Genomic DNA, 18213 nt, shown 5'->3' with positions numbered 1-18213 from the left:
GCATTTTCCAGCTCTGTGATCCTAAACAGATTTCTGAAGTTCCTCTATTGGTGGGGGCTTGATTCCCAGGTTATGAGTTAGGTTTAAAGAACTTAAATGTATGAAAGCATTCTTTTAACCTGCAAGGAACAAGGTAGATTAATTTAGGGCTGCTTATATGTGACTTAGATGAGACTATATTATGTATTAGAACACCAGGCAAAGTTGGGAAGCATGGCCAGGATGAAATGAAAGGTGTCCGTGGTACCCATTGGCCTGAGGCCTCTGCCCAGTCTCTGGTTTCCCTTTGGTCTGAAGGCACTATCCAGCCCAGCGGCCTGGGCTGACTTTAACCCCGAGCCGCCGCATCAGCTCACCAGTCCAGCACTTGGTTGCCTCTGGGGCCTGTCTTCTCTCCAGTCACTAGTGGTCAGAAGGGCAGGTTCTGCCCCGGGTTGGGGCGGGTGGGGGGACTGTCTAGCAGGGTGATGAGAGGGGATCCAGTGGTGGCATGTGACTCCTGGAAAAGTGGGAAGAGGGGGTAGATCTGGGCCCACAGTACAGAATAGGCATCAGGTGTTAAGCAGGAGCTGAGAGATGTTCAAGCTGGGGTGGAGGGGCCAGAGGGTCTGGAAGTTGAAGGCCAAGGGAGGCGGCTGGGATCCTTGGTCTCTGAGCCCCATGGTGCCACATATGATCAGCTCCAGTCCGAAGGCCATGACACTAAGAAGTCTACAGCAGAGGCATGGTACAGGTACAAATGTTTATTCTACATAAAAATTTCACAAAATGGGCAGCTGGTTGTACCAAGACCTTTGGTGAAGGGGTGGAGGAGGGGGAGGGGAGTCGCTGTTCAAGAAGGCAACACGGACAGCGGTCACAGTCACTGGGCAGGAGCAAAGCCGAGGGAAGGCGGGGCCCAGACTTGGCCCCGGCCCCTGCTGCATGCGCTCGCATGCACGCTCCTTGCCTGTCAACGGGCGACGGGTTTTGGGTGGGGGCACATCTCAGACTTGAGAAGTCCCGAGACAGTGGGGAGGAGGGAGGTGCCCCTCCCTGGCTGGCTGCTGAATACTGCATCCCAGACACCTGACACCCACATGGCATGTCAGTGGTGGGCAGCAAGGGCAGGACGAGATTGCGGGTGCCTGAAGGGACGCTGACTTCCCGAGCACAAGAGAGCAGGGACCACTGTCCCAAACATGCAACACACAATGGCTTGAGGACCCGACTAGGGCCTGCCGGGGAGAGTGGCTGGCCCGGGCCGTGGGCTTCACCAGTGCAGAGGCCTGACCGGGGCCTGCTCTGCCTCCCTAGCTCCGAGGGCGGCTGGAGACGAGGCACCAGTCAGCCTCTTCCAGAATGTTACCTGGGGTTAGGCGTAGCCCAAAGGGGTTGCTCCTGGGGCTGTAGGAATGTGGGAAGGGAGGCTGAGGCAGCTGAAGACCTGTTGGACTCTGCCCCGAGGCAGGGGAGGAAGCCTGGTCTTGACACGGCCAGAAGCCATACCTGGCCCCATACCCGGCCACGGCACCCTGAGCCTCCCTGGCAGTGAGTGGCTGTTAGAAGCTTAGAGCTGGGCTGTCTCTCAAGGCCACCCTTCCCCTAACCTGAAAAGCAGCACCATGTGGCCAGCTGGTCCCCAGCCCTCAGGGGGCTTGGCTTATGGGGACAGCTGGAGAGGACACAGGATGGGGCAGATGGGCTGGTCAGTAGGAGGCAAGGTTGGGGTCCAGAGAGCCTTGATCCCAGGAGAGGGCAGACCCCAGGCTGGAGTGGAATTACTGAAGGCCGGGGGAGGGGAGCATGGCTAACTACCCCAGGCGGCCCTGCCTAGAAGGGGAGTGGCCTGGGCCAGGGCCTGAGTCTGTCCCTTGCTGGCCCATCCCCACCCGGCTGGCTGTTTCCCAGCCTGGCTCCCCTCTGCCTCCTCTGTACAGACGCACACTGTCACAAAGATCATGCACACGACGGCTCAGGGCAGGGTGGGAATGGGGGGCCCTGTGCAGAGAAAGGAGCAGTATGGGGTGGGGAGGAGAGGGCTCGAGCCAGAAGGTGGCAGCAGCCAGGGGGCCTCCTGGGGGTGGGCCATCCAGAGCGGAGTGGCGGGTGGGGTGGTTTCTACCCGAAGATGCCTCCGAAGGTGGAGGCAATGACGATGCCCAGGACCACACAGCAGATGATGATCATGATCTTCTTCTGCACAGGGAGGCAAGGAGGGGCCTCAGAGAGCGCAGAAGTGGGGCCAGGAGGGAGGCTGAGCCTCTGGGCAGAGCTTTGAGGCTGTGGGGCGACTGGGGAGGGGGCTCTGATGAGGAATAAGGGTTGGAGAGTCTGGGGGATTGAATGAGGGAGAAAGTGATGGCTTGGAACGTGTCTGGGTGGGGTTTTAACTGGGCGCTGGAGGCTCTGGTCAGAGCTGAGGGAGGGTGCAGGCAGGATGCGGAGGGGTTTGTGATGGTCTGGGGGCTCTGTGCATGTGTGAGGACGGGGGCTTAGGCAGGGTTGGGGCTACTGACCCGGCGAGCCTTGCTCTGGTACTTGACGGCCTTCTTGGTGTCAGACACAGCCCTCTCCACGTAGTCCACTGAATGTTCCACGTTGTACTCAATCCTGTCAATCATCTCTCCCTGCAGGGCCAGGGGCACCCGAGCTCCAGAGGGCCCCCCTCAGGGTTACGAGGGGGCCCAGGGCAGGATTTCGGGAAAGCAGCCTGAGGTTAGAGAGAAGGGGAGTGTGAGGAGGATGGGGTAGAGCTTCTCACCTGTGCCCTTCGCCTCTGCCAGGCACCCCGCGCAGCTCCCTGAAATGCAGCCATCCTGGGGCGGGAACTTGCCATGCAGCCTCAGCCAAGGTGGCGGGGACCATGCAGAGGACGCTCAGAAGGGGCCCTGACCCCGGGGCTGGACAGAGGACAGCACCGGGCAGAGGAAGGCAGGGGCGGGAGTGGGTGGGCTGGAGTCTGGCCATAGTGACGATGGTGAGGCCCCCACTCCATCCTCCCCAGGCATGATGGTTCCGTCCAGCCCTGACAGGCTTTGGTCTTCAACCTTTAAGACCCCCTGCCTAGTCCCACAGGCCTCGTGGGCCCTGCAGTCTGGTCCCAGGCAGCCCCCAGAGGCCACTCGACCATGACAATGCCCAGGACTCCCAGCAGCAGCGTGTTGATGGCTGGCCGCTCTCTCCAAGCCCACTGCTCCCACTGGCGTCCACAGCACCATGGTCTCTCGCCCCATTGGAAGCAGCAGCCTCCTCAAGCCCTCCCTGCTTCCTAACTCGGGCCGTGCCACTCCCACACTTAAGACCCTCCAATCTAGAAGAGACTCCAGCAGCCCAGCACCGCCTGCCAAGACCCCATCTCTGTCATCTCCAGCTCTCCCCGTGCTCTAGCCGCCCGGACCTCCTTTCTGCTCCTCACGTAAGTCAGGCTCTTGCTGGTCTCAGGACTGTGGCGCTGCTGGTCCCTCTGCCTGGGCCAGCTCTTCACTCTTCCCCTGGGAAGTCTTCGGAGCTCAAATGCGGCCTCCTCAGAAAGGCCTTCCCTGACCACCCCGTCCAAAGTGGCCACTGCAGTGACTGTGTCACTCCAAGTGTGGCCCTTGGACTAGTAGTGTCGGCATCACCCTTGAGCTTGTGAGACATGCAAATTCATGAACCCCCACGCCACCTACCAATCTCTGGGAATGGGGACCAGAATAGGGAAACGTATAACAAGCCCTCCAAGTGGCTCTTGAGCACTTTAAAGTTTGAGAACCGCTGCTCTGTCACATCGCCTCCTTCTAACGTCTGGCACAACTGGAGAATGTGCCATTCATCATTTACTTATGCTGCCCTTTTGCCCAACAGACATTAGCTCTCAGGGAGCAGGCCCTCAGCTGTCCTGGTCACGGCTATACCTCCGGCTCCTAGAAAAGTGCCCATCCACAGTGCCCACATGACACACAGCTGGTGAACAAGACAGGACAAGGCTGGGTGAAGGTGGGTAGGGCCATGCAGGGCCTGGGGTCCTGGAGGGCCAAGCAGAGCCATGCAGAGAGGATCCTTCAGGTGGGCAGGACCCTGGGGGCACTTTCAACAGCACGTGGTTAGTTACCTGAAGACTCGGTCCCTCCCGGGCAGGGCAGCGTGGCGGGCAGAGAGGGTAGGGTTAGTGCAGCCCTGGGTGCTGCTGGGGGCTGGGGGAGGGACGGTGGGGCCCTGGGCACTCACCTGGCTCTCCACAAGCATGGCCATGTCCATGAACATGTCGTGCAGCTCCCGGATGCTGTTCTCCAGCTTGATGATCTCACTGTGGCGCGTCTCAATCTCGCTCAGGGCCTGCTTTGAGATGCTGGAGTCCATGATGATCTAGAGGGTGGGAGCAGTGGGCTGGGACCCAGGGACCGGCTAAAGGGAGCGGGGGTGGGGACCGGGACAGCAAGAGGCCAAGGGTGGAAGCAGGCCACTGGGATGGGCAGTGGCCTGAGCAGAATGTCCTGGAAGCAGAGCCTGAGGCTTCTTCCTTAGCCGCAGCTCTCCCCCCGCTTTCTGCTCGGCTCTTACTAGCTGTTACCTAATTTCTCTGAGACCTGATTTCCTACCTGTAGATTTCCTACCTGTAGATTTCCTACCTGTAACATGGGGCTAACACTCCCCACCTGTGCCCGTGCATAGTAACAGCTGAGTGGTAGTTCTTACCACCAGCGCTGTAGGAGCCCAAGACGACTGCCCCGAGGGCCCAGGCCTCGAACGGCCTTTCGACCTTTCTCCCATCCCCTCTCCTCCTGTTCTTCCTCCCACACTGAATGTAGCTGACACCCCCTCCTAGAACCACACGCCCAAGCTGCCTCCCCTACCTGTGTGCCACCTCCTTCAGGAAGCCCCCCTGCCAGGTAGAACATGGAGCTTCACTTAAATGTAGAGAGGCCAAGGGCACCGTGTCCTCCAAGAGGGGTAAAAGGTCCTGAGGCTGGTGAAAGGAGCCCCTAGCCGGTGGCAAATGAGCAGGGGTAGCTAGGAAGCGGACCCGACTGGGAGGAACCGGGAGATGGGTCTTAATTCCCCCTTTGACCCTAACATTTGTGTGACCTCTGCCTGGTCCCTAACCCTCTCTGGGACTCGACCTTCTCGTCTCTAAAACCTGCCTCACAGGTGGCTGTGTCCAAAGACTGCCCAGATCCAGCGCTCTGCACACACACCAGGGTCCCCAGGGGGAGGGGTCCACACTCACCCCAGAGGCAAAGATGGCGGGGTTCCCACTCTCCAGCATGTCCTCCAGCTCCTCGCTGGTCGTGGTCCGGCCGGCTGCGAGCAGGGGTCACGCTGAGCCCGGCCTTCCCCAGGGTGGTCAGCGGCAGCCCGGCCCCGCCCCTCGGCCCCACCCCCTCAGCTTACTGATCTCCAGCTGCCTCTGGATGCGGCCCTTGCAGCGCTCGCGGTAGTCAGTCTGCGTGGCGTTGTACTCGGACATCACCTCCACAAACTTCCGGGACAGTGTGGAGTGCTGGGGGCCCGAGATGGGGGTGCAGGTGTTAGGCCCAGCCCCACCGGGCCCCAGAGCCTCAGGTGCCTGGCTGCCCGCCCCAGAGGTCCCGCCCACACCTGTGTCTTTCGGATCCTCAGGTCAGCGGATGAGCGGCTCAGGCCTTCCTCCTGCTCGATGCTCTGCTCGATGCCTGGGGAATAGCCAGCTGCTGATAACCTGCCTCATTCACCGCTGCCTCGCCACCCACACACCCAGGATCTGGCTCAGGACCTCCCCTGGGGGGACTTGTGTTGCCTGTTGAGTGGGGTCACACAGGAAGCAGAGCAAGGGGGAGCTCCAGGCACTGATGGAGGAGGGACCGACAAGGGCTCTTCCAGGCACGATGTGTGTGTGGCTGCGTGCATACATACACACACAGACACACTTGTGAGGCCTCGGGCACACACCAAGCTGTGTATCTGTGTGTGTGTGTGTGTGTGTGCACCTACAATGTGCTAGGCCTGGTGGCTCAGGCCCACGCTCTCTCTCTCCTCAGGAAGGCTGTGCATGGAGCGAGGAGCGGGGCATGCCGTGGAGGGGGTCGGGGGGTGGGCAGGGCTAGGTGGCCACAAGCACAGGGCACGGGACCCCTAGGCTTGTGCATTCCGGGGCATGCCTGCCTGTGCTCACGTGAGCGCATGGGGGCTCCTGTGTGGGACCAGGCACTGCTGGCCACTCCTTTAACTCTCTTTAGCTGACAGTGCCCAGAGTGGAACACTCGCTGGACGGAGCCTCAGGCATGTGTCCCAAGGCCCAGCCCAGAGCCTGGCACAAACAGGCCTTGCCAGGTAGCTGCTGAGTAAATGGCGCACAAAGGAAAGCAAGACCCAATGTACCCCTCAGAGTCAGTGAAATTCCATGGGCTGTGTGGGGGAAGCAGGCCTGGAGTGCCCCCCATATCCCAGACAAGGCCTGGAGCCCAGACTCACTCTTCAATTTGGAGCGAACTTTGTTTGCTGTCTTCTTTATGTCAGACATGAGTTCCTCCAGCTCTTCCTTGGTTTCTGGGGAGGTAGAAGGGGTGGCGGGTAGACACCCTGGGCTCCCTCATGCCTGATCTTCAGGCTCAGGCCCGAAGGGGGCTCTGGGCAGACCCTGGGTCTCCCCTCGTCCCCTGGCTAAGAGTCTGCCTGCCCCTCCAATCCCGGGCTGGGGCCACACCAGCTGCAGCCTCACCCCTTCTCGTGTGCCTTCCAAGGAGCCTCCCTTCCGCCTTCGCTGGCTCCCCCCAACCCCCTGCAGATAACAGATGGGGCTAAATTTAAGGCAGAAGTAATTGTGGAGTGGCTGGTGATGCTGGAGGTTGCACTGGGGAACGTTTACTTGATATTTGCCTGAGTCGAAGGTGGAGGTAGGGGCTCACCTAGCGCTACCTGGTGGCTCTGGGGGTGAACATCCAGCTGATGGGCTGATGCGGGCCAGGGGCCAAGGAGGCAGAAGCCAGCCGCCATCAAGCACCCTGGGCAGGGCAGACCCTGTTCTCTTCACAAAGCCCCCCTCCCCAGGTGCTGAGCTCAGTGAAGGCCAACTGCTGAGTGCCCGGTAGGTGGATGGGGGCTGGAGGCACCCGGCTGGGTGGGAGCTGGGAGAAGAGCTTCAAAGAGGTGGGCCCCTGGGGTATAGTCAGCTCTAGAGGTAGCATGCAGCGGGGCCTATGAGGGGGTGAAGCTGGCGGAGGGCTGTGGCGTAGTTTCTGGCCCTTGTTCCACCTGGAACCATCTTCGTAAAGCTGGCAGAGGCCATGGAGGTGCCCAGCTAGCCCTGCTCCCTGCGGGGGGTTGGCTGGCAAAGTGGGGCAAGATGCCTGCTTCCCTCTGGGGTGCTGGGTGGAGCCCAGCCTCAGGGCAGCCCCCCATGGCTCCACCCCCTGGAGAAACCAGGACTGAGCTCCTGGCTGGAACCTTTCTCATCCACTGTGCTTGCTTCTGGGGTTGGGGCTTCTCCCATAGGGGACTCGGGAGGGGCATTTACAGTGGCTGATCAAGTGGGAGGGCCACTTCCCAAGTGGAATGTGAATGAGGTGGAGTGGGGGGCTTCCAGGAGCGGGGGAAGAGGCCTTGTTTGTAGAAACAAAGGAAAACTCGGTTACCAGCTGCTCTGACGTCGCAGCCTCTTTTGCTCAGACCCAGAATAGCCCAGCCTGGATGGCAGCCCCCAGAGGAGGCAGAGCAAGCCTTGGCCCAGGAAAGCCCCCCACTCACCGCCAACTTTCTTTGTGATGCCCCCTCAACTCTGCTCCGCCTCTGCCCTAGAACCCTTAATGGGGAGCCCCCTCCCCTTGGGGAGTGCCTGTTAGCCCACATCAGTGACCGTCAGCCGGGTCCTGACTGCCCAGCTCACGGGTGGCGATTCTAAACTGGTCACTAGTGATGTCTGATGAAGCTGGCACAAGGCAGCCAAGGGCTGGGGGAGTTGGGCAGTTCCGTCGCCCCCCGCCTGCCCCACCTTCCAGCAGGTGAGGGGCCAACTCCCAGCTCTTTATAGTCTCGCCCCACAGTCAGCCCCCTCCTGCGCCTCACCAGGAGTGACCCACCAGGTACACGCGCTGACCCAGATACACATGAGCCCACAGACAAACCACGTCACATACTGCCGTCCCAGACAAACCTCTAGGGAGAGGGGCAAAGCAGAAGGACACAGCGACTGCACTGGATATATGCCCTGCTCTGGGGTGTCCCTCTTTCCTTTCCACCTCTTCCTGGGACAGTCTCCCTGGCTCCCAGCTGACTCACTCTGCCTTCAAAGGGCCTGGCACTGGCCTCAGGTTCAAGCACACTTTGGGGCCGTGGGGAGATTTATTCTGGGTGCTTGAGGATGCCTGTGAGCCTGGGGCTGAGAGGTCATGGATAGAGAGGCATTGTTGGGGTTGAGAACAAAATCAAGCTTTGGGTGCCTGGGTGGTGGGCTATGGGCCGTAGGTCCTTTCCCATGAACACCTGGGCAGCAGCCGGACCCTCCCCCGTGCTTTGTTCTGGGGCCCCATAGGCTGGCGCCTTCCAAAGGAGCTGGAGAAGGGAGAGAGGAGGTGAGCAAGCCGCGAGAACAGGCAGGCAGTGCACACACCCAATCTGATGAGTCCAGGTGGCTGGCCTGGGCCCCAGCCCGTCACTGCCTCCCCAGGGCTGAGGGTGAGCCCCCTCTGTGGGAGGGGGTCACGGGCCTGCATGCTGTCAGCCTGGCCCATGTTAATGTAGTAGTAATCAACACCTCCATGGGAATCGTGACAGCCAGGTCAGTGGGACCCGTCTGGGGACAGAGTGAAATGCAGACCCACACAGCCTCCCTGTGCAGAGGGAGAGAGGTGACTTCCTGGAGCCCTGAGAACGCCTGGCTCTGGGGTACCAATGGCCAAGTGCCAGGGCTGCCAGCCTTTTCCGGAAACTCTGCCTGCTTGGCCGGCTTGCCCTCCCACAGCGCTGATGCCTCAGAGCTGCCATCTGCTCCCCTGGGGAGGCGAGGGAAAGGGAGAGGCTGCGCTGAGAGGCCTGCTATTGATCAGAGGCCGCTGCCTCCCTCCTTGCTCCCTCCCAGAATCCCAGGGATACAGCCGGCCAGCCGTGCTGCCTTAGAAAACAGCCAGCTCACCTGGGGAGGGCAGGTCCTGCGCCTGACCCCACCCTTCTCACCAGGCATCCGGCAGGTGGTACTGGGCACTGACCACCCGCACCCCGAGCCTGGGACAGCTGTGTTTCCTGAGGCTTCCCATGGAGCCCTCCCCAGCCTGGCCAGGCGCAGGCAGCCCTCAGCCGACCAGCAATGAAGGGCGTCCCTCCGCAGCAGCGCCTTCCTGGAGGCCTGTGGGGCCCCTCACACCTACACACTCACTCTCATCAGGGTTGGGGGAGGCCAGGATGGCGCTGTGCTTCCGCTTCACCTCCTCCACGTTCTCTGAGATCTTGTCAATGAAGCCGCGGATCTCCTCCACCTGTGGACCAAGGCCAGGTGGTCTGGAGGCAAAACTCCAGGGAGGGGGCTTCTTGGGCCCAGGGCTTGCCCAGAGTAGGGCTAAAGGTCAGGGCTCAGGGCCAGACTGAGCCAGGCTTCAGTGGGTAGGTGAGGGGAGGCGGGGCTGCTCCAAGGATCCTTCTAGACTGGGGTAGGAGTGGGGAGGAATGGGCCATCCCAAACTTTGCTCCCCTCTGAGCCTCAGTCTATTCACTCTCAAAATGGGCTCATTAACTGGCGCCTGTGGGCTGCTGAGCCAGGCGCAGGTGTGTAAGAGCCCTGGCCTGCCTCAGAGGTGAGACGCAGCCACCCCGGGTCTGCTAGTGTTTGGGGAGAGGCAGATGTGCTGCTCCCACCTGCTCGAAGAACTCATCCATGAAGCGGTCTCGGTCCACGGTGACAGTGACATCATCATCATCATCGCTGTCCTTGGCCTGCACAGGGGTGTGCACACATGAGCAGACCTGTGCTAGGACCACTGGGTCCCGCTGGACCTGGGACACCCAAACTGCCCAGCATCTACATACAGCAGGCCCGCAGGCTGCAGCTCCAGGGCCCTTGGCAGGGACAAGGCCTGGCTGTGCCCTCAGCTCCCAGCCGCAGTGAGACCTGGAGGATCCCTGGGGACCCAGCATGATCATGGAGAGAGGCCTTGCCTGTCAAGTTGGGGACAGGGCTAAGTATCCCCCTCCGTGCCAGGCACTCCTTCCCCTGCTCAGCTGCCTCCCCTCCCCCACAGGACTAGGGTCCTCCCAGCACACCCCTCACCCTAGGGTGCTGCTGGGGAGGCCCTGCCACAGGCTAGGCAAGCAAACCTCAGGGCTTAGTCCCCCGGCCACTGGCCCCAGCTCACACCTTGTCTGAGACAGGTTGCCTGGAGTTCCCAAGCTGGCCCTGAGTTCCAAGCTCCCTCTCAGGGGAAGGCCATGCAGGGGGAGGCCTGGGCACCAGGACCACCTCCCTGCCAAAAGGTGGAATGGCTCAGATATGGGCCATCCCCACAGCACCCAGGCCGGCTTGAGAGCTACTGCCTGTGAGGGGCCTCTGTGATCCGCCAGGCTTGCTCCCTCAGACGGCTCGGGGAACTCTCCCTCCTTGTTAGTCTTGACATTGACCTTGATCCTCTTTCCTTCCAGGCCCAGAGTTGGGTCCGGCAGGCACAAGAGGCCAGTCTCGTTGCCACTTGGCTCAGGGCCTGCCTCAGCTGCAGGTGCAGGCCTCACCCCGCGGCCCCAGGGGCAGCCATACAAAAGCCAGCCCATCAGGAGGTGGGGGTGATTACACCTCTGACCTCCCAGCATGCCGGCCACGCTCATTACTGTCCGCCCCACACCTGGAATCAGCCATGGTCGGCCCACTCTGCTGGCAAGGCCAAGGTCCCTCTCCACAGCCAAGGCCCAGATGCTCAGGGCAGGATGGTCACCTGGGTTCTCGGGCTGGGTCATGCCTCCTCCTTTCTCAGCGTCCCACAGGGAGGAGGCACTAGCCCTCACCTTGATGCTCTCTTGCGAGGATGGAGGCAGGCAGAGGCTGAGGGGATGGGGAGGCTGAGGGGCCGGGGAGGCTGAGGGGCCGGGGAGGCTGGGCCCCCGCCGGCTGGGGAAGGGGCCGAGTTCTGGGCCCAGCACGGACACTGACTGGCTGAGGGACTTCCCCTCTGGGTCTGTTTGCTCCTCTATGAAATGGGGACAGTGATGCCATGCTGGGGGAGGTGGGCTGAGAACGGATGGGGAAGCCCAGCATGTTCCGTAAAGGGCTGTGGCCCTGGGGCTCTCGGGGTCCCACTACCCCACCAAAGTGGGACCAACCAAGGGAGGGGGTTGGTTGGGAGCTTTATGGAGGCGGCCCCCCTCCTCAAGAGATCACACATCCTCCCCCAGCAGCTAAAATAAATCCTCGCTCCCACAAGTGCCTGTGGCTGCCGCCAGGTGGCCCCCATCCCCCACCAAGCCCACCCTTAGCCAGAGAGAATCTAGGAGCCATTTCCATACTTTAAGGCCCAGGAACCAAGCCAGAGGAGCACTCCCTAGGGACACCGAGGCAGGGTGCAGCCTGGAGAACCCCAGGGCCCCCTCCCCGGCAGCCTGCCAGGCTGGGAAGTGGCCCCAGGAGTTCCTGCCATTCAGCATCCTGGCTTCTCTGTCCTTCTGGTGCCCAGAGAAGGATAGGGGTGGATGGGAAGAGGCAGAAGGACAATTTTCCAGCTCCCTTCCCTTCCGGAGTGATGACCAGCTAGAGCCAAAGACAAGGGCGCCGGAGTCACTGGAGATGAGAGTCACTGCCAGGGACCCCGGGGCTTATGCCTCCCTTTGGGCCTCAGCTTGCCCATCTGTGAAACGGACTTATCTTCTCCAGGCATCCAGCCAGTTCTGACCTGCTACCTGCACAGCCTCCCTGCACAGAGGCTGGACTTGAGTAGTTTCTCCAACAGAAGGGTGGCGGGAGAGATGCCACACCCTCCTCCATGCTCTCTATCAATTGGAGGGTTTAGGGCCTGACCTCACAGCCTGGGTCAAACAGCTGTGGCTCTGAGCAAAACATGGAGGGGATGTTCCAAGGGTACCCTTCCTTACCAAGTGCTACTACTTCTTCCTCCTCAGGACCTTTTCACTCTCACCCCCCTTTTCATCTCACTGCCCCAGCCTGAAATCTGATCCCACCACACTCGACCTATAACCTATAACCATCTCCCTGCCCCTATAATCTACCCACTATCCTCCCTGCTGTCCCCATGTGGCTCCCTCTGCCGGCAGTGCCAATTCCATGAAGCTGACATTCCCCTCGTCCTTAGATGCCACCTCCTTCGGAAGCCTTCCTCAGCTCCCTGGGGTGGGTATCTTGCTCCTCTGGTTCCCCACACCCTATTCGCATCCCTACTGGGCCACAGGCACACACACTCAAGCCCTAAGGGACCTGAAAAGTCACCTTGGCCGCAGCATCTAGCCGCAGCTTTCACACCTCCGGGGATGGAGAGCCCACCAGCTCTCCCAGGCACTTCTCCCTATCTGGGGCAGCCCCAATTGTTAGAAAGCCCTTCCCTTTCCTGCGGTGTGGCCCCAGGCCGTAAAGAACCTGTTGGTGCCCTCTCCCTGGGCTGGCCCTGCCAGAGATGTGAAGGTAGCATCCACATCCTTCCTGGGTTTTTCTTCTCAAGTTGACCATTCCCTCCCCTTCAGATCCTTGCCAGAGGCCTTAAGTTGCAGCCCGTGCCCCAGACTTGTTCCACTCAGCCTCTGTCTTCTCCAGCAGTACAAGATATAAACTGAATCTGCTGCTGATTGTGGTCTGAGCAGTGCCAAAGAGCTGACCCATCACCTCCCTCTTTCTACATAGTCTACCTCTGTTAATGCAGCCAGGGATCACAGAAGTGATCATATAGTTCTTCCTGCCCAGGAAAGCCCCCAAGCCCTTCCCCACCCTGTTTACTTGGTTGGATTTTGGGCTCAAGGGAAGGATCTTCATTTGTTCTGATCCTTGCTTCAGTTTGTGAGAATCTGACAGTTTATGCCTTTGTTGCCCCCTGCAACTTCATCCACATCTAGGCCAAAGCCCTGAATGATCAGGGCACCAGCTCCCTTGGGAATCCGCCAGCCCTCTCTAAGTGGCAGTCACAGCTCCGGAAAGAGGGCTGGACTAGAGTTGGGGACTTGAGAGGCTGCAGCGTGTTGGCGGCAGCTGGAGTCATGGGGCAGTTATAAGCTCAAAGGTACAAACGTCTTCTGGACAAACCCACCGAGACATCATATTGGCACCCTGCCTGCCACCTGGCCAAAACTAAGTTCCACTTCTTTCTCCTGAGCCCCCTTCTCTGAACCCCCCTGCTCAGAACCCCCGTTCTCAAAGAGTCCCCCAAGTCAAAAACTGGGGGGAGCATCCACACTCTTCCTCCTCCTCTCACATCCAACCAACATCCAATTTGTCTTAGTGTTTGTTTTTTGGTTCTAGTGTTCATGGGTTCTCAACCCTGGCCCAGGACCTGAGTCCCTCGGTGGGGGATTAAAAAAAAAAACAAAACAGCTTCCAGACCAAATGAGAATCTATGGGGATGGGGCTGGTGAGGTTAAGTTTTTTTAAAGCCCCCCCAGGATTGAGAACCACTGGTCTGGTCTCACTCCTCTCTGGCCGGCTGGCTATCTCAGCTCCAGCCTCGTCACCTCCGGCCTGAGCAATCAGAAAAGAAAATCGGGGCGGAAGTGAACAAGCACTGCCCCACCACAGGGACCTGCTGCAACAGGGGAGAGAATATCCCACTAGAACCACCACGTGTGCAGCCCTGGTGGTCTCTCCAGGCAGAGGCTCCAGGATTCCAGGATACCCTCCTGGAAGTAAGATGTGAATCCTCCAACGGGTGTGGAGGCCAGGCAGCCTCCAAGCCTGTCCTGGGGGATGGCGGCAGGCAGGCAGGCAGGCTTGATTCATTCCTGCTGGAGCAGGAGTTGCTGTTGTCTGTCTCGAGGGCTATTTTTTTTCCCCCTTGTTCTTTTTAATGACTAATCAAAGCCGGTATTGCTAAAGCAGAGAGGCCCAGAGCTGAGTCAGGGGTGTGTGAGAGGCCGAGCTGGGTCTCCAGAAAGAGAGGGCTCTCCTTTCTGACCCCTCCCTCCTTTCTCCATCCTGCAAACCTCCCCCTCCCCCAGATCCCTGCCCTCAGCCAGGTCTACCCCTTAGCAGGGCCCCAGAGCAGCTCAGGGAGGCAGCTTCGGGCAGTGGGGAGAGGCTGAGCTCTGCCTCCCTCCAGGTGCTGTGTGACCTTGGATAAACTCCTGGCCCTTTCTGACCTCAGTTTTCCATTTGTAAAATAGCAGGTTGGACCAGATAGTTCCTGGAGGCCATCTGTACCTCAGATGAACACGTGCCCAAATCCACTGGTTTTTTTGGGGGGGGAAACTCCAAGGAGGTGATGAGAAGGAACGAAGGAAGGAGGGGACCCCTAGCCTGGGTCTATTCTTACACTCCCCGTTTCTTCTTCTCTGCAGGGCAAAGCCGGCTGGCTCCATTGTACAGACAAATGAGCATGGAGAGGTTAAGGCACCAACCTGCCTGCTGTTGCCCCGGGACCCCCAGTCTCTTCCCAGCAGTGAGAGAGAAAAAGGGAACCGGTCAGCAGAGTGCTGCCCTCGTGAGCTGGGCCCTGCTCTAGACCAGATGTCAGGCCCACCCTCCATTCTCTCTCGGTTGGGCATCCTAGCCCCTCTGCCTTTACTCACACTGGTCCCTTCTTTTGGACCACCCTCCCTCCTCCCATTCAAATTCAACTCCTCCTTCTGGGCCATCCCAAGTCCTCTCCTTCCAGGAAGGTTCTCCCTGGGTCTGGCTACCCCATTCTCCCTCCTCTTTCCTGTCGCAGGCCCCTCTGTGTCTCACATGGCCCAGAATGTAGATAAACACCATTCTGGGCCCAGGGAGGGGTGGGTCAGCTCCGAGGAGTTCTCGGAAAGAAAACCAGGGAGGCCTCTGAACTGGGGGAAGGAGGCAGCTGCAGGCCAGGCGGGGCTGCCTGGGGACACCTTGTCCCCAAAGTCTCCCCGGTTGTATACTCTGGTGACCCAGGTATTCACCCATCCTGGCCTCCAGGCTGCCCTTTTGATCTCTGAGGGCTGTGGAGAGCATTCAGGTCCCCACACCGGCCCGCGAGGACTCCTTCATTCTCCCTCTTCATGAGAGGATCAGCTCCAGGAGAGCTGAGGGATGGAGAAGGCTGGAGGGCTGGGCCTGGCCTGCAGCGCTGAGGAAACGTGCTAGCTCCTTCCCCAAGTGTGACTTTTATAAATAAGCTCCCTTCGCCTTCCTTCCAAATGTGGTGGGGAAGGAGGAGGAGGGGGGAGGAGGAGGGAGGGAGGCTGGGTGTGGTGCAAGTGGCTGTCCCAAGCACCACCCTCTGTCCAGCCCAGCTAGCACTGGAGTCTCAGTTCCTGGGGATTCTGGCTCCTGGGGTTCAAGGTCTCCCCCAAATATGGAGTCAGAGTCAGGAGACCTGTGACCACCCCTCTTGCCCTGAGAAACTGGGTTCTAGGTTTTCCTACCTCCACTTCATAGATAGGAATCTATGCAGCCCAGAGGGAGACCTGTGGGAATGGCAGCCCCCCTAGACTAATGGTTCCACCCCACCCAGTGTGGGCTCCTGCCAGCGGACCTTCAAGGCTGCTAGAAACCCCCAAGGGGCAGAGCCACCCGGCCATGAGTACAGCAGCCTGCATGGGCGCTGAATGCCTGGACTGGGGGACTGTCTGGAGAGGAAGACTCAGTTTATTTTCAGACAAGCCAGGCCTCACCACCTAAAGACCACTCTGGCTAGCGTGTGTGCGTGTATGTGTGCTGGCTGGGGGGAAGGGGGGAATCACAGACACACCAGAGCAAAGAGCTGGCTTCAAGCTTCCTACAGCCCAAGATCTCTTAGGCCTTAGGTCTCAGCCAGGTCTGAGTGTGATTATTTTTAGGACTAGGTGAAGCCCCTTTCTACCATCCCACTTCATCTTCCAGGCCAGCCACATCTCTTTTGTGCCTCAGTTTTCCCTTCAGCAGAGGGGATGAAGCTGATGAGTCAGAGGATGTCAGATGTAAAGGACTGTGTTCTCCCTGATCACCTGGTTCCCACATACACCCTCGCCTGACCCACCAGGCACCCAAACACCAGCAAATGCACCACACGGCCATTCATCACCAAGATAACCACACTCCTTCTGACTCAACCGAGCACAGGAAACTTGAGGGCAACCACAAGGGCTGGCGGGGGAAGTGTTTAGACACCATACATGACATGAGGGACCATCTTCTTCCTTTGAAACCTCGTGGGGTTTACTCCGGGGGCTGGGCACTCAGCCAGGAATAACACAGGTCTGACGGGAGAGTGGGGGCTGGCAGATAGAGCAAGGGGGACACGGAGGCAGGAGAGCACAGGTCCCAGCCCCACGCTGCCCAGGAGACAAGACTGGTACAACGGGCGGGAGACCCAGGCACAAATGCAGGGAACCTATGGGCAGAGAGGACAAGCGATGGGATCAAAAGTCCAAAGGACCCTTGGAACTTTCCATAGAAGGGGACCCAGGTCTCTGGCTCTAAGGTGGGTAGCAGGGGAAGTGTTCTGGGGAGACACTGAGCTAGCCCCGCCCCCGCCACAGAGATCAGCAGGTGGGGGCCTTCCAGCAGGGGGGTCAGCCAGGGCATCAGAGGAGCCTCAACTGGGTCTAGAGCCCTGATGCCCCTCTCCCCACAGGCAGGCTTCCCGTCCTTCTCTGTCCCCCCCAGCCCCTCCACCCCAGGATTGCCATCTTTAAAGGGAGAGGTGCGAACACCCTGGTTAATAGCAGAGGCCAGGGGAGGGGGGCCTTGATGATGAGGAGCAGGCGGCAGGGGTCTCTGTCAGGGCTGGGAGAGGGCGGGCTCTGACTCAGAACCTTTGCGCATCCTTCTACTTCCCCCACCGGAACCCCGCCCCAGAAGCCACACCCCAGGGGCCTCCGAAACACAGGTGGAAAAATAGGTTCAGGTCGGAATCAGACCAGGGAGCCCCGGAAGGGTCTGGAAACGCCGGCCCGGGCTGCCCGGAAGCCAGGAATGTGGACCGGGAGCGGGTCTGACCCCTCCCGGACCAGGGCGGGCAGCAGATGCCGATCGCCACCGGGTGGGGAGCCACAGGTGATGGGAGCTACAGGTGATGGAAGGTGATGGGGGCGGCGGTCGCCCCGCGAGACAGCGCCCAACGGAGGAGCCCGGCCCCACCCGACCGCCCCGTTTTCGCAGCGCGCCCTGCAGCGGGGCTCTGGACAGGGGGCCGCCCGCGGCCCCTTCCCACCGGTCCCGCCGTCTGTCTAAACCAGAGGGAGGGCAGGAGGGTCAGTGGTGAGGCACCGTGGGGAGAGACAGTCGGGACCTGCTCCGCGGGGCGAGGGAGAGGCCAGGCTTCGGTCCCGCCACCGATATTCCAGAATACCCCTCCGACCCCCGAAAAGAAGAGGGCGCCGAAAAGTTTATCCAGGACCCCGGGCTCCAGCCGCCAGTCCGCGAACCATCGGAGCCGAGCTCACGAGAGCCCGTGACCCCAGTGGGTCCAAGGGGCGGGACCCGGATGGGGGTCCCCGGCTCGGCACTGCTCCCTCCCACCCTGGCCAGGGACGCAGGGACTACCGCCCCAGCGGTCGCCAGAGCTGGTCGGGGAGCGGCCCGGGCGCTGGGCGCGGGCGGCGAGGGGCGCCGCGCAGGGGCCGGACTCACCGTGCGGAGCTCCTGTGTTCGGTCCTTCATGCTCCCGGGAGTGGCAGCGGCACCGGCTGCAGCCCTGTGAGCCCCGCATGCGCGGCAGCCGCCCCGCGGCTGCGCACCGCCAGCCCGGCCCCGCCCCGGCCCCCGGGACCCCGGCCCAGCCCCTAGCCCGACCCCGCCCCTAGCCCGGCCCCGCCCCGCCCTGACGGGTCCCAGCCTAGAACCCAGTTCTGGGACGCTGGCTCCCCGCTCCCACTGCCCACCCTCCCCCCCAGCCAATCAGGTCCTCTGAAGGGTCACAGCCCTGGGACCTCATCCCCCTGCGTTCTCGACGCCCGCCTGATCCCTGCCTGGGGTCGGTTCCCAGAGTCTCTGCTCCCTCCCGTCCCAACTCCGTCCTCCCTCCGTCCCATCCCTCGACTCAGCCGCTCAGCATCCCTCCTTCTGGACCCTGGCTCTTCACCCCCAGAGCCCCTCATATCCCCGGGTATTTGCTAGAGGTTAGACCCCACCTCACTCCTTAGTTTTATTGCCTTGGGACCTCCAGCATCCCCCTCCAAAAGCCTCCTCCAGCCAAAACCCTCTAG

At 60.6% G+C, this 18213-nt stretch overlaps 1 protein-coding gene across 3 annotated transcripts; it reads right to left on the bottom strand.

Annotated features, from left to right (window-relative positions):
* Positions 1-736: 736 nt before the first annotated feature.
* On the bottom strand, positions 737-17701 carry STX1A (syntaxin 1A). Of its 3 annotated transcripts, XM_061210273.1 has the most exons (10): positions 17639-17701; positions 9784-9861; positions 9308-9407; positions 6412-6486; positions 5560-5633; positions 5353-5461; positions 5189-5262; positions 4189-4326; positions 2499-2609; positions 737-2178 (listed from the first exon to the last, which is right to left on the bottom strand). In XM_061210273.1, the coding sequence occupies exons 1-10, from the start codon at positions 17666-17668 to the stop codon at positions 2101-2103; spliced, it is 867 nt and encodes a 288-aa protein (XP_061066256.1). In that variant the 5' UTR covers positions 17669-17701; the 3' UTR covers positions 737-2100. The 3 variants fall into 3 exon arrangements, with proteins under 3 accessions (XP_061066256.1, XP_061066254.1, XP_061066255.1); XM_061210271.1 differs by lacking the exon at positions 737-2178 and having other exon boundaries at positions 2216-2692; XM_061210272.1 differs by lacking the exons at positions 737-2178; positions 6412-6486 and having other exon boundaries at positions 2216-2692.
* Positions 17702-18213: the final 512 nt, after the last annotated feature.

The sequence above is a fragment of the Eubalaena glacialis genome, chromosome 13 (genome assembly GCF_028564815.1).
Source record: "Eubalaena glacialis isolate mEubGla1 chromosome 13, mEubGla1.1.hap2.+ XY, whole genome shotgun sequence".
Classification (NCBI taxonomy): domain Eukaryota; kingdom Metazoa; phylum Chordata; class Mammalia; order Artiodactyla; family Balaenidae; genus Eubalaena; species Eubalaena glacialis.
This window is presented reverse-complemented; position numbering and strand designations above follow the sequence as displayed.

Bases quoted from the DNA above. Each gene is read 5' to 3' on its own strand.
- STX1A (XM_061210273.1), bottom strand. From the start codon at position 17,668: ATGAAGGACCGAACACAGGAGCTCCGCACG. The intron at 9,408-9,783 runs GTGGGAGCAGCA...CTTGGTCCACAG, and splicing joins TGGATGAGTTCTTCGAGCAG to GTGGAGGAGATCCGCGGCTT. The intron at 6,487-9,307 runs GTGAGTGTGTAG...CTACCTCCCCAG, and splicing joins CTCCCCCAACCCTGATGAGA to AAACCAAGGAAGAGCTGGAG.